This window comes from Podarcis raffonei, chromosome 14, assembly GCF_027172205.1.
Source record: "Podarcis raffonei isolate rPodRaf1 chromosome 14, rPodRaf1.pri, whole genome shotgun sequence".
NCBI classification, from domain to species: domain Eukaryota; kingdom Metazoa; phylum Chordata; class Lepidosauria; order Squamata; family Lacertidae; genus Podarcis; species Podarcis raffonei.
In genome coordinates, this window is record NC_070615.1 from 9700554 (window position 1) to 9715531 (window position 14978).

At 40.9% G+C, this 14978-nt stretch overlaps 1 protein-coding gene across 9 annotated transcripts in view; it reads right to left on the bottom strand.

Moving 5' to 3' along the window:
• Window positions 1-14978, bottom strand: part of CSNK1G1 (casein kinase 1 gamma 1) — a 55263-nt gene that overhangs the window by 27395 nt on the left and 12890 nt on the right. For all 9 annotated transcript variants that reach the window (XM_053365899.1, XM_053365897.1, XM_053365900.1 and 6 more), the window contains exons 2-9: window positions 14296-14687; window positions 11612-11652; window positions 10883-10952; window positions 8887-9038; window positions 6194-6428; window positions 4490-4575; window positions 2356-2440; window positions 25-173 (exon numbers count right to left, since the gene is read on the bottom strand). In XM_053365899.1, the coding sequence (XP_053221874.1) occupies window positions 25-173; window positions 2356-2440; window positions 4490-4575; window positions 6194-6428; window positions 8887-9038; window positions 10883-10952; window positions 11612-11652; window positions 14296-14473 (996 nt within the window). In that variant the 5' untranslated portion in view covers window positions 14474-14687. The remainder of the gene's footprint in view (window positions 1-24; window positions 174-2355; window positions 2441-4489; window positions 4576-6193; window positions 6429-8886; window positions 9039-10882; window positions 10953-11611; window positions 11653-14295; window positions 14688-14978) is intronic.

A 14978-nucleotide genomic window follows, 5' to 3' on the forward strand; every position in this document is an offset into this window, starting at 1 on the left:
ATATGTCACTCAGCTCCAACATACAATTGGCCTGCCAACCCAGTCGTAGGCGTAATCAAAGGTGAATCCTCTCTTTTCAAATAACTCTGTGAAGATTGTTCGTAGATAATCATAGTCTGGTCTCTCGAAGAAGTCTAATCGTCTGACATAACGAAGATAAGCTGCCATCTCCTCTGTTAAAGGGAATTAGGAAAAAGCAACATCAGATAATCTGTTCAGAAAGAAGTAGAAGCAGAATACATTTCAACATTACCTACTGGTCGGATTAATCCCCTAAGATATAAACCTACAAAAGTAGATGAGGGGGTCAACAAACCTGTGCCACTGGTAGGATGATATGCAGTCACAATTTCCAAATGGTTCTCCTTAGCACACTTGAGGCCATTTAGACATATGAAAAGGCAAACTTTCAGGTAGCAAAAATATATACTGGAGAGCTGTTTAGAGAGGAGGAAGCATTTACACCAGGCCTCCCAATTCTCTCAGTGGACATCAACATAAAAATACTCATTTTTTCAAGTGTACTACCTCAACAGTTCAGGGTAGGTTAAAGCATGAAGGTAGGTTAACACTGAAGGGGTGCTGCGCAGAGAGGGAGAGCTGCGCAGCGACCTTTCAGTGAAGCGAGAGGAGAAACGGAGCCCCTTCCATTTCTCCTCCCGCTTTGCTGGAAAGGTGCTGCGCAGAGAGGGAGAGAATATTTTTTCCCTTGTTCTCCTCCTCTAAATCCAGGTGCGTCTTATAGAGCAAAAAATGTGGTATATTAAATAGAAGGGCTCCTGTCTTCAAAACAAGAGCCCACAAGTCAAGTTACAAAGAGAGACAAAAGCAAATGAAAATAATGAAGAATAGCTGCATTTTAAGAGCTATTTGAATCTAGGTCCTTGCCATAACGTTCTGTAGAGGTCATTGTGCTATAATCAGATGCAGGGAACAGAGCCTACACTGCTAATCTGGAGTCAGTAATAACCCAAATAAGGCCACAAATGTTTTGAACAATAGCTCAACATACTGTATTCTTCAGTGTATAAGACACTATTTCCCCCCTATTTTTTCAAGTTTAAAATTGGGGGTCGTCTTATACAGAGATAGTGCATATGGGGGATTTCTTTATTTGGAGTCCCAAAAAATGGGGGTCTTGTTATACACGGGGGCATGTTATACACAGAAAAATATGGTATGCTGCTCAGAAGTTTAAAGGGCTACTTGATTTAAATCAGTCACAACCTGCTGGTCTTGAATGTTCTTTGAGGTACAGCACCTCTGCTGAGCTACATATATATAATGACGAGCAATATGACAGCTATCAAACAGCAAAGAGGTATTTCTTCCCATTGTTAATTATGTTGCACTTGCATGCTTGACTAAAAGAAAGAGTGGGTGCAGGCAATTCTCTCCCCGACCCTCCCCGATGACATCAATAGCAATCAGATTGCTTGAAGTCCATATAAGTATAAAACAGAGTATTTTCAGGTTCATCACACTTATCCAATGACTCACTGACTTAAGAAGCCTATTCAGAGCCACTACTGCCTCCTTAGGATTCAGTGAAAATGAGACAGAGTTGGGTGCTAGTGTGCTGACAACACCACACACCTAGTCTCCTAAGAACCCAAGGAGGACTGGAACCACCAAAGGCAAAGCCCATGAGGTCCACATTGGAAGATGTCCCAGATGGACCCCAGCCCCAGTCCATGATATTGGATATTACCACTGAGAGTTCTAGAAGAAACAGCGAAGAAAAACATTCCTCCCAATTCATTTTCCAGCAATCAAGGCACTTTCTATCCTTGAAATGGGTCAACAACCATGTTTGCTAACTTGTCACTCAGCTACTCACATCACCATTCTAGGGCTCTACCTATCAGAAATAATCAATTCCAAAGAAGCGCATGGAGGACTGTAGCCATATGCAGGCTACAAAAGAAAGCAGGCTCTCTAGTACATAGCAGAGTTGTTGTGGACTTGACCAGACTGATGTACTCTGTGCTAGGACTGGCACTTATCATTAGCCAGGTGGCTGCAAGCAATCATTTAAAACCAGGGAAGGGTAACCTGTGGCTCTCTGGATGTTAATGGACTCCAACTCCCAGAAGTCACAGCCATTATGGTCAATGGTCAGGAATGATGAAAATAGTTACCCAACAACAACACTTGGAGAGTCACAGGTTAAACACAAGTATCACTGAAATTTATAGCCAACTCTGATGTTAGCCATACATTGAACAAAGAATCCAAGCATACCAGTAGGAACACATTTGTTCCAACACTTGAAATGCTGCTTTAACAAGAGCCTGGTTCCTATTTTCAGACAGCACCTTGCACAGAAGATACACCACCCACTATGAAACTTACCTGGGAAGTTCTCACAGAGAACATCAATTGGAGTGTTCCTCTTTGTGTCCCCAATCTTCTGGTATCTCTCTTTTAATGTATCAGCCTGTGTAAGGCAAATATATATTTTAAGAGGGTTAGGCTATGCAGTAAGGCAAGCCACTCTTTTCCTCTCTCTGCCTCCCATGTGCAACATGGTGATAATATTGACCTATTTTACCAAGTTGTTGCAAACTAAGATTATGCAAAGCCATTTGAGCACTATAAAGTGCCATATACACATTACTTGTTACTACTATTGCATGAACAGGTCTGCATGTGCAAGCTCGCACAACATGGCTTTCCTGCCAGCTCCTTGACCCATTACAGCCAGTCTGCACCCACTCCAAAGCTTCTCTTTCTACACAGCCCAGAAAAGGGGTGTTTGAAGTTATTCTGAAACGTGCTCTTTACAAGAACATTTACTCTAAGCCCATTACTATCTATAATGCATGATAATCAGCAAGTTGAGAGCGACTCTACTAAACTAATTATCTCCTTCACCCATTAACTCTCTAACCCTTTGCTGTATTCATCCTGACAAAGGACTTCCATCTGCACCACAGCACAGCTCATTTAGCATCTGTTTACAACAGAAGATCTAAAAAGGATAGGAGCCTGATCCTTCCCACCCAATAAAAGCCTATTCCAGATCTTTCTCCTTTATTTGCACACTAGACCTCTTTTATGTTACTGTTTCTTAATGAGGTTCCAAGAACAAAACAAGGGGAGTTGATGCTAAACCTCTGTGTGGGAGGCCTTCTCCTTTGTGGGCTGACAAACTGGATGTGAGGGACTCCAGCTGTGAAGTGGACAGGAGGGGCTAGGCAGATGAAGAAGGACTATACAGAGAAAAATCAGGCAAAATGAAAACGGGAACTAAAGGGAAGCTTGAAAATGCAGGTAGGTAGCTGTGTTGATTTGCCGTGGTCGAAACAAAATAAAAAAAATCCTTCCAGTAGTACCTTAGAGACCAACTAAGTTTTTTATTGGTATGAGCTTTCATGCGCATACACACTTCTTCAGATACCTGAAGAATATTTGGTCTCTAAGGTGCTACTGGAAGGATTTTTTTAATTTTGTTTTGAAAATGCAGTTCATCTGCACTGGGGCAAAATGAGGATAAGAGATGCAGCAGAAGAAGCATGTCTTGCAGTCATATTTAGCTGCTCAGTAAGGAATATGTCAGCAATTAAAAACAAAAGGGCTTCTTCCCCTAGCTGACTATCAGGATTAAATTCAAAGTTGACTAGCAAACTGAAGAGTATCATAGTGAGTGGAGCTTGGGCAATGAACCAATCAGAGCCAGCTTTCCCATGAAGACGGGTGAAATGTCTGCCTCAGGTGGCAGAAATGCATGAGGTGGCGCCCCACCTGCCCCACCACTTCCACTGCCATAAGGGAGACATTCTAGCATCCAAACATTGCCTCTCATCTTCCCCGCACTTCTGGGGAGGGAGAAGCCAAGCGGTAATGCTTTGAGGGGTGCCCTGGTTCCTGCCAAGTTTGGCAAGATCAAAGACATTTCTGTGTGACATGCTGCCGCTCGGCTCCCACCGCCCCAATGAGGAGGGAGGAGAAGCCAAATGCCAACACTTTGAGGAGTGCCCCAGCCCCTGCAAAGTTCAGTTAAATCCAAGGCACAGAAGTAGTATTGGGGAGTGAGGAGTGAAGACAGGAGGTGGGAAATCCTATTTTGCCTCAGGTGGTGAAACAGGAAGAGCCAACCCTGCCACCAGTTATCACTGCCCAAAGCCATGTTTTCTTAAAAACTGTAGAGTCATACCTTGGTTGACGAACGTCTTGCAAGTCAAACGTTTTGGCTCCCAAACACCACAAACTCGGAAGTGAGTGTTCCAGTTTGCTAACGTTCTTTGGAACCTGAACATCCGACACGGCTGACGCAGCTTCCGATTGGCTGTAGCCAATCGGAAGCCGCACCTTGGTTTCCGAATGTTTTGGAAGTCGAACGGATTTCCAGAACGGATTCCATTCGACTTCCAAGGTACCACTGTACAAGTAAATCTGAATCCTCAGAGAAGAGAGTAAAGCTCTACGTTAAACAGGAAGTATCTGCCGGCAGCTATTATATTGAGCAACACACTTTAGCAAATACCTTAAGGCCTTGCCAGGGCAAACTGCCTCGAAGGAAATACATGAACATATGTCCAAGGGCTTCCAAGTCATCTCGACGACTTTGCTCTGAAAAGATGTAAGAAAATGCACCACTGCTTTATCCGCTCTATCAGAAATGCCTACTAAACTACATTCCTAGCTCTGGCACAATGTGGAAAACATTTGTAGGCATCAGGGAGCACAGAAGGGGATATTTGTCAAAGACTCCTGATTGGCCATGAAGTCTTAGTGTAGATTTATTCTCTATTTACAAAAAGACATCCCTGCTTCATGCTCTATGGATGAACTGGCTCCAAATCTAGATACAGCTATTTCATTAAAGTGGTCTTTAGCTTATTGCAAGTCAGGAATAAAAACCCCAGGACTATGGTAAAAATAGGATTTACAGTGGTACCTCGGGTTAAGTACTTAATTCATTCTGGAGGTCCGTTCTTAACCTGAAACTGTTCTTAACCCGAAGCACCACTTTAGCTAATGGGGCCTCCTGGGGCTGCTGCGCCGCCGGAGCACGATTTCTGTTCTCATCCTGAAGCAAAGATCTTAACCTGAGGTACTATTTCTGGGTTGGCAGAGTCTATAACCTGAAGCGTATGTAACCTGAAGCATATGTTACCTGAGGTACCACTGTATAGGGTTGCTTATGCAACCTCTACAAGATGGATAAATGTGTCCTTTCAAGTATGACATAGCCTATGCTGTGAAGCTTCCAAGATATTCAACGGAGTACAGTGCACTCTACTAGTGTGAGGACAAAGCATTACAGGGAATGAGAAGTCAAGATTGCAAGGACAGTAAAACAGTAAAAGCTCCAAAGAAGCCCATGTGGATCACGCAAGTGCAACTAAGGCATTTACATAAGTAGCCAAACAAGAAGCACTCTGGAAGCTAAATAATGCTTTGGGTGTTTTCTGCTAGAGCTGGCTTACAGGTTGACATAAAACAACACAAACACTGATTTGCTAAAAATCTATTTCAGAGTTTCAAAAAGCTATCAATACCAAAACAGCTAAGGACAAAACTGTGTGTATATGGGCAAGAGCAAAATCCAAATGGAACTAGAAAAGTGCAAGGAAACTATTGAAGAGCTAGTCAGATGAAAGCCATTAATGGACAAAATGAAAAGCTACTGCTGTTGGTAGGTTTTCATTTGGTCTGGTAAAGGCTATTTTATGTATATTATTTGTAATCGACATACCGTATTTTTCTGTGTATAAGATTATATTTTTTCCTAAATTTTTGAAGTTTAAAATAAGGGGTCGTCTTATACATGGATAGTGCATAGTGCATTTTCTTAATTTTGAGTCCCAAAAAATAGCGGGTGTCTTATACACGGAAGCATCTTATACACAGAAAAAGACGGTATTTATTAATATTCTTAATAATGAAATTTAAATATATTTGTAAAAAAAGGTGCTACTGATAGGTAGGCACGCAAAATTATGCAACAGTAGCAACAATATGTCTTTTAAATTGTAAGCCTGAGGACAGAGTCTTCTTCTACTTAAGAGCAGGATTAAAATGCTTTGAAAACACACAAAGAGCATTCAAATGTCTCATTTTTTATAACATCTGAAAATGTTTTAATGGCATAAGTTCTGTAGAAAAGAGCCTGAGCTCTTCCGCTAATACAGATGAAATAATACATAATACAGATGAAGTAAGATACAAAGGTATCGTAACAAACCTTTGCCAAGATGGGTGTTGATGGACATATATCTTGCTGTTCCAGTTAGACTCTTGTGTTCCCTGTAAGGTATGTGTTTTTGGGTTTCAGGATCAATGTACTCCTTGGCCAGTCCAAAGTCTATTATGTGGATGATGTGTTCTTTCTTATTTCCTTGTCGTCCAATAAGGAAGTTTTCTGGCTTGACATCTCGATAAATGAGATTCTTTGAGTGCACAAATTCCATTCGAGAGATCTGTAAGACAAGACAGTATTTAAATGCCTTTAATTACAAAACTGTCAAGAGTTTGTCAGTTATTCAAGAGCTAGTGTACATTAAAGTGTAAGTTAACATCATTCCCAGATGTTAAAATACCTTAATAGAAAAGAAATAATGCAGTGTTTTTTATAGAAGAAAACCATCTGCCAAGGAACCCTCAAGGTGTTCCAGAAGATTCTGAAGTATGATCTACATAAGAGAATCAGTTTATGAATGGCTCTGAGCAAGCCTGTTGTCATTGTTGCCCCACATGAACAGACAGGCAGCTTGACAGCAATTGGTAGCAAGCCAACTTCTAGGAGCCTTGTTCATCATTACTCATCTCACTGATAACACCCCTTATAAGCTTCAAGAAATCCCAGTGTTCCATACAAGTTTGAATGCCACTTCTCTAATCCATGTTCTGCTTTCCATCATCATCAGACTCTTGAATACTAGAAGTTATCTAGTGCAACCTACTCTTCAACTCATACACATTTAACATGATGCACTTGCAATCAATCTGACCAGCTTGACACATGTACCACCATTTGAAAGTGCCCAAACTCTATTTTGGGAACCGAACCTCACGCACAGGACCAGCTAACTTGCATTTCCTTGTCTGCCACCAACAACAAGGCCTGGTAATATAATTGTAGTCCATGCAGTAGTAGCCTCAAGGCTGGAATACTGCAATGCACTCTTAGGTGGAGCTCCCTTTGGCCTGGCTCAGAAGCTCCAACTGGTACAGAATGCGGCAGTAGGACTGCAAATAAGCACCTGACAAACAACATGTGACACCATTACTAAAACCTCTACACTGGTTGCCCATTACTACTAAGCCAGGCTAAAGGCCCGTGTATTAGTTTACAAAGCTCTTAACTATTTAATTCCAGGGTATCTTTGGGACTGCCTGATCCCTTACATCCCAGCTCGATCACTGAGACATGAAGAGGAGTTGTTGGTCATTCCCCAAGTTTGTGAGGCTCATTTGACTGCAATAAGAAACCAAGCCTTTAATACAGGGTTTGGTAACTACGGCCCCTGGACCGGATCAGGTCCACCTGGGTCCTAAATCCGGCCCACACTGCAAAGCCGGAACCCACTGCAAAGCCAAGACTCCCAGCGATGGTGACGGGAAGAAGAGGCCGAGCGGTGGCGGCTCTGCCAATCAAACACTGTGCTTGGTTTACCTCAATGCAGCGACATCTCTGCCAATCAAACGCTGCACCTGGTTTACCTCAGCGGCATTTGACTGGCAGAGACGTCCCTGCGCCGCGCTGAGGTAAACCAGGCATGGTGTTTGATTGGCAGAGCTGCCGCCACTCGGCTTCTTCCTCCCGTCGCCACCCTGGTGCTCCTGTGAGCCAGAGAGCTGTGAAGACGAGCTCACTCTGCCTACCCGCTTCAGAAGAAGCAGACGCAGCAGCGGCGGTGGTGGTGGCAGCCCCTGGGAAGGTAAGCGCAGAGCCTTCTTTCTCTGGGCGGGGAGGAAGCCCGTTTCGCGCCACTGCTGCCAGCCCTTCGGCGAATGAGGCAGGCGGCAAACCAAGAAGGTGGCTGGGGCTGGGGCGGGGAGGAGGACTACTGACCCCCCTCACATTGTGCATATATAGTCCAGCCCTCCACAAAGTCTGAGGGACAGTGGACCAGCCCCCTGCGGAAAGTTTGCTGACCCCTGCTTTAGTAACTATCACCAGCTCAGTCTTGTGGAATACTCTGCCAATAGACTCAGCAGGCCCCTTTCATTTCAACTTTTGAACACCTGTTGAAAACTTTTCTATTCTGTCAAGCTGAAATAGACGATTATGAATATATCTTTCCATAATACATAGTTGATTTCTAATTTTTATATTTTTTAATTGTCTTTTTGTATATACTGTTGTAAACCACTGATTTTTTCACAACCACTGGATATGCTGGCTGGGGTTGATGGGATCTGGAGACCAATGAAGGGCCACAGGTTCACCAGACCGACATATGCAATCAATAATCCTTTCTAAACATCAACAAGAACATAAATCATTCCATTCAAGAGGTCAAGGACATGCAGTTCTTGATATGTTCAAATATTGTTGTCTAAAGTGAACAAAGCGTAATAAACAAACCATTTATACTTACTGAGTTACTGAAGATTAACTCAATTAAGTACAACTAAGAAGCAAGAAAAAACCCAATGAACTAAACAAATAAATCACACACAAACACTTACTTTTCTTGAAAACTGAAAGTTAGCATAGTGCAAGGGAAGCCCATTCCCATCAGCCCAAGTCAGCACAGCCAATGGTCAGGGATGATGGGAGCTAGAATCCAACAACATCTGGAGACACTCTGTTGGCTACTCCCCTTGTAAGGGTTAATATGTAGTTTCCTGAATCATTTGTTAATATTAGGAAATCATGCAAAATTGTAAACCAAAGACTGCGAAATCAGCACAAACTATTCTTTTACTCACCAGCTGGATTGCTATCATTAAGACTGTCTTCAGAGTGAATGTTCTATCACAAAGGTCAAATAAGTCCTCCAAACTTGGACCAAGGAGCTCAAGCACCATGGCATTGTACTTTCCACACGGCCCATAGTAAAACACCTGGGGGAAGCCTTCAACTGAAAGTATACAAAAAATACTTTTAGACTACATCCAGATGGTTGCAGTAGCATCATTACTATTGTATGAAAACTCCCAAATTTTACTTATGCCAGTCAAATTCTGTCACAAAAATGGTTCTGAAATATATCTATCAATTGTTCTCCCCACCACACCACATGAAACCTTTTCAATTAATTTGTGAAGGGGTGGTGGTGGTTGTGTGTTGCTTTTTTGTAGAGATGGTGTGCACTAGGACAGTAATAATCACAATCCATCAAACTTTACAGCTGGTATCTAAGAGCTACTTGGATGGGTGCAATGGTTCCTTCATGCTGACCAGGATATTTTACCCTTCTTTTATTTAAGCAAACCATATGACGTCACAAAACTGCTTTTCAAACTCCCCCACAAATTTCACTTTCAGAAATGGCTCACAGAGCATGGGAAGATGCTATCTGAGAAATCAAAAGTTTAAAGCTCCCTTGGGCATACAGAACTGACTGATCCTAACTAGTTCAGTCATATCTTGGTTCTCGAACAGAATGTGTTTTGGATCCTAACTAGTACAGTCGTATCTTGGATCTCGAACAGAATGCGTTCCAGGAGTCCGTTCGACTTCCAGAACTGTTTGAAAACCAAGACGTTTTCAATCAGAAGCCATGGAAGCCACACTGTACGCTCGGTTTCCGAAAAACATTTGAAAACCAGAACACTCCCAGTTTTCGATCATTCGGGAGCCAAAACATACGAGTTCTGGGGCATCAGAGAACCAAGGTACAACTGTATCTCTGTTACAAGAACAAAAGAGCCACACTGGATTAGACCAAAGCCCAACTATTCTAGCATCCTGTATCCCACAGTGGTTTATCAGATGCCCGCTGGAAGCCCACATGTCCTCAGGACATGAGGACAAAAGCACTTGCTCACTGTTGTTTCTCAGTGACTGGTGTTCAGAGACAAGCTCACTCTAATCCTGGCGGTAGAACATAGTCATGGTTAACAGTCGTTGATACCTCATCCTCCAAGAATTTATCTAGCCCATTTCAAAGCGACCCAAGTTCTCTTTCACGGACCAATTCTCAGCCATAAAATACTATCCCCAAGCAAAGCTTCCAGACAATAGGTTTCCAGTCCTGGAAGTCAATGCCACATGTAAATTTAGTATCTACTGCTCTGTTCTTTGGCTGGGCTGTGAAGATCAAGTAGCATTTTCTTTATTTTGATGCCTACCCTACCCTACATAACAGACATCTTACGTCTTCAAAGAGCATGCCTGGTCAAACAAAGGAATTTACCGCAGCAAGATGCAGTGGCATCCATTGGCTTAGATGGCTTTAAAAAGAGGGTTGGGCAAACTCATGAAGCATAGCACTATCGATGGCTACTAGTCATAGCGGTTCTACGCTACCCTCCAGGATCAGAGGCAGTATTCTTCTGTGGAAAAGAGCTACTATCCTGCTTCTAGGAAGCCATCTGGTTGACCACATCTGGAAATCAGATGTTGGACTAGAGATGTTCGGATCCAACAGGACTCTTCTGGTGTATCTTGTATCACACATGTGTTATGGGAGTCACATCTGTTTTCCAGTATACCAGCTGCAACCCTTAAGTCAGATCTATTATACGTGCCTTCCACATATATTTTCTCAAAGTTACCTACTAACAGAATAAAATGAGTTCCCTTTATGCTTGGAATACAAAGGTAAACAAATCTTGAGGACTGTGGTAGTGCATCAAAATTGCAATTGTCAGATCAGCCAAGGACAAACAGTGGTCTCCAGGAATGATATTAATGGTGTTTCAAATACATCAAGTTAAATACTCTCCTTTTATTATCATTTCTAGCGATGAGATTACTTACCTGTGCAGCCAATGTGTTTATAAAACCTATACTCTAAATGCAGCTGTGGGGCACGAGATTTTAATGGCTCCTACAAAAACAAGAGTAAAAAAATAGTCAAATTAAATGGAACTCTATGGCAGCCTTAGCATCTCTCAAACTTGGAAAACCACCAAGGACCAGGATTTAATTTGACTGGCTTTGAAGAACTGCTATTCAATCCTTGCCCTTTGACTTTCCAACACAAAATATCAGGTGTGAATTCATGAGAAGCCAACTTCAATGTAGGCAAAAACTGAAGATAAGCAGCTACATGGTCACATTGTCAGAAAGGAAGGAGCCTAATATTAAGCATCTGTCAAAGAACTTAATTTGGGTCATTAATCTGAATTACATACATGATATTTTGTATATGTATGTATGTATGTATGTTACCTGCCGTAAAATCTGTGGATGAAGGGAAGGATATAAGTTAAATAAATAACTAAGTTAGAAAGAAGTGGCCATTCACTAAAAAATATTATTAAGATACATGGCAGGTTAATATCAAAACAGCTTTTCAAATCTCTTTATGGAAGCATTTCGTGAATGTGTTTACAACAGGGAAGTGTTCTACCAGGAATCTAAAAGACAGCAGTTTACAGAGATGTCCAGGAAAACATAGTCTAGATCAATGGGAGAATAATCTAAACTCCTAATTTGCTTAACACTCAGAATTTCAGAGATGTTTAAAAACTGCACATTACTCACCAGTTTGATTGCTACGTATTCATTTGTATAAAGATTTTTGCCTGCAATGAAAACAGAGACACAATAAACATCACAATGGTGACAGGTAAGTCAGTATTGCTAGTTTTTCAGGTTTCCAGAATGAAAAGAGGTTTACTCCAGTCTTCACCAACCTGATCTCTCCAGATATTAGGGCTACAAGTACCATCAGCCCCAGTCAACACAGCTGTGCTGGCTGGCACTGATGGCAGTTGTAGTCCAAAACATCTGGTCTGCTGTATAACTGCATCAATTAAATCTGACTACAGTCGTATTTTGGAAGTCAAACGGAATCCGTTCCAGAAATCCGTTGAAATTCCAAAATGTTTGAAAACCAAATTGCAGCTCCTGCAGCCAATCAGAAGCCGCAGAAGCCCCATCAGACATTTGGCTTCCAAAAATAGTTCACAAACTGGGAAACTCACTTCTGGGTTTGCGACGTTTGGGAGCCAAAACATTTGGGAACTAAGCTGTTCAAAAACCAAAGGTGTGACTGTATGTTATTATGAGTACATTTTTAATGTGCAAAAATGAATTCTATTCAATATTAGAGGGGATAATGTGCAAGTCACCTATTCTTTATCACCCATTGTTTTAGAACTTAAATTCTTCAAAGTTTTAATGTTTCTTTTATATACATTTAATAATACAAAACTATTCAGGGAAAAGTATGACCAAGAATGTCCCTATGTAGGGGGGGAGGGAACCAAAGAAAATTGTTTAAAATGTATTTTTTTAAAGAAAACTGAGCCTAAACAAACTTAAACAAACCCAAGTTTCACATAAGCACAAAGGTCTTGAAATTGTCAGCTAGATTGCCTACTTCATTTATATACTATTGCTAAAGTTTAAAGTGTATGCATGGTAGTCAATTGAAATATAATTTATATCCAACTTTTATATGAACTACCTCGTGCTTATACTTTTCTTCAGAAGCATAACTGAAATCTGAGTTTAAATAAAATTCCTCATTCTTTTGAGGCTCAAATAAAATCACGATAAATGAAACCCTAGTGAGGTTTATTTTACTCGCCAACTAAAACTTGTTGTAAAGTCTTTCCCAAGTCGTGTATCAGCTATAGAGTAAACACGGAGTTCAACCTCTTTGGGGTGAGGGGGAGAAAGGTGAAGAAAGAGCATTCATGTTATGAGGAAGCAACAGTCAAAATTAGCAGCTGCCTACCTGCCCTTTGGTGTTTGGGGCAGGAGAAAAATTAAAGGTCCTGGACAGAGGAGGAAAATATAGGCATGTGTCTTGAATTCAGAATGTAAGATTTAAGTTGACTGAACAAGCAAACCACTGATTAGATGTGCAAATCAAACAAGTTATTGATTAGATTTGCATATGGGTAAAAGTATATCAGAAGAAGCACAATTCATTTATTTTTAGATGATGCGCATGTGTCATAGCAGAGACCTTAGCATTTCTTTTATGTGTGAGAAAATAGAGAATGTATGGAATTATGGCTGGACAAACCTGAATAGCTAAACTGCCTCATTAACATTGAGAATTTCAGAGAATTATGGATGAATAGTATCTGAATACATTATAGCTACCTAAGATGTCTTATATGGTGAGTAGCATGTGCTGTTGGTGTGGACAGGGGAAGGCTGACTTTGTCCTTAGCTGGTGGTTTTACCCAGAAGCAAGAAAGTTTAGGAATAATATTGTACACACGGATCCCGCTATCAAAACACTTGTTATCTGGAATCTCAGTTATCTGAACACAAAGAATTATACGCAAACTTCACTACATAAGGCTGGCTCAGATATCCGAACACCTGGAGTTTGCCTACCTTCTTACTTGTTTGTGTTTTGCTGGTTGGAGGAAGCAATTTTAGGCAGAAACCATGTGGGGGAGGGGGAGGGAGAGAGATCAGGCAAATCAGTTTTTCCTTCGTTTGCCTTTAGCTGATTGGCTGCTGCAGTTTGAGGCAGAAAGAGTGGACGGAGGTAGCATGGGTTAGAAATGTTCCCATAGGAAATAATGGATATCATCATCTCATTATAAGAAACAGCATTCTCCAGCAACCAGTTAAACCAGTACAAACTGGTGGGTATTATACTGGGCTTTAATTCTTTTATCTGCTCTAAAAAATAAAAGCAAAATAATTGCTTGTTTATATGGGAAAATTTCATTTAGCAGCATTATGGAACAGAAAATTATATACTGTGGAATTCTAAAAAACAGCCGCTCGAGAAAGAACTGCATTAAGCATTGTTTATTAATTTATATAAGCTTCATCATTTTCTGTATATATGAAAATTATTCAGCTAAACCTAGTTATGTATAGTAAAAAATAGCATATTAAAACTTCCTGAGAAAAAAACTAAGAAAAAAAAACTTCCTGAGCAGAAAAAAGGGGAGAAAGAAAGATGTCACCCAGGTAAAGAAGTGTTCATTATAACTTTCATATGAAACAATATGAAAAACATACGTTTTGGATGAGGTATGTATATACTGCAGCAAAAACTGCCTTAGAAAGGGCATCCCCCTTACACAGGAGACAGGGAAATGCCTTTCCTAAGGTGACACCTGCTATCTGAAGTTTTGACATGTACTGTACATTAATTGCAAAATTAGGGACACCTTTTTAGCTGATCAAAAGATTTTAACTAAATAGTGTAGCCCTGTTTACAACCTATGAAAGTTATATGCTCTTACCTAGCCTGAGCTCTCCAAAATTTCCACTGCCTATCTTCTTGCCAACTCTGAAATTGGGCCCAACCATAAGAACACCAGAGGCTGAAGTGGAACTTGATGCTCGGGAACTGTGTGAACTTCTTGCTGGATTTCCTTTTCCGGTTCGCCTTTCATCTTTCTCCCTAGTAAGATGGTCCATGATCTTAAAATAAAAATATCTTCCAGTGAGCAGGATTTGGACTTTGCACTTATTCTTGAAGAGAGAAATATATATCCAGAAGAATCATTGGGTCAAACTATAAAATCATTTGGAGATCTTTTGGCACCATATCCAGGTTATTCGTGTTCTTCCACCGAACATTCGATGGGCAACTCCAGAGTCCTCCACAAGGTAGGGAAGAATCTTATATAACCTACAACAGAAAAAAGGGCAATTGTAAGATCAAAATCCTATTTATAAAAGAACAAGCCGTTCACTAAAATAGAATTCAATAATAGCTATTTTGGAATCAGCATTTTCATCAGGTTGCCAGTGTCAGTGTAACCATTTGTTGTTTCTCACTGTGGAAAATATAAACTTGAATAGAGATGGACACTATCCATAGCCATTCCCAGCTATGGAAACGGCAGTTTTCCTCCATTCCAAAACTCTCACACTTTTCAATCTAAGATATTAGAAGAATATCTTAGCTTTATATCTGGTA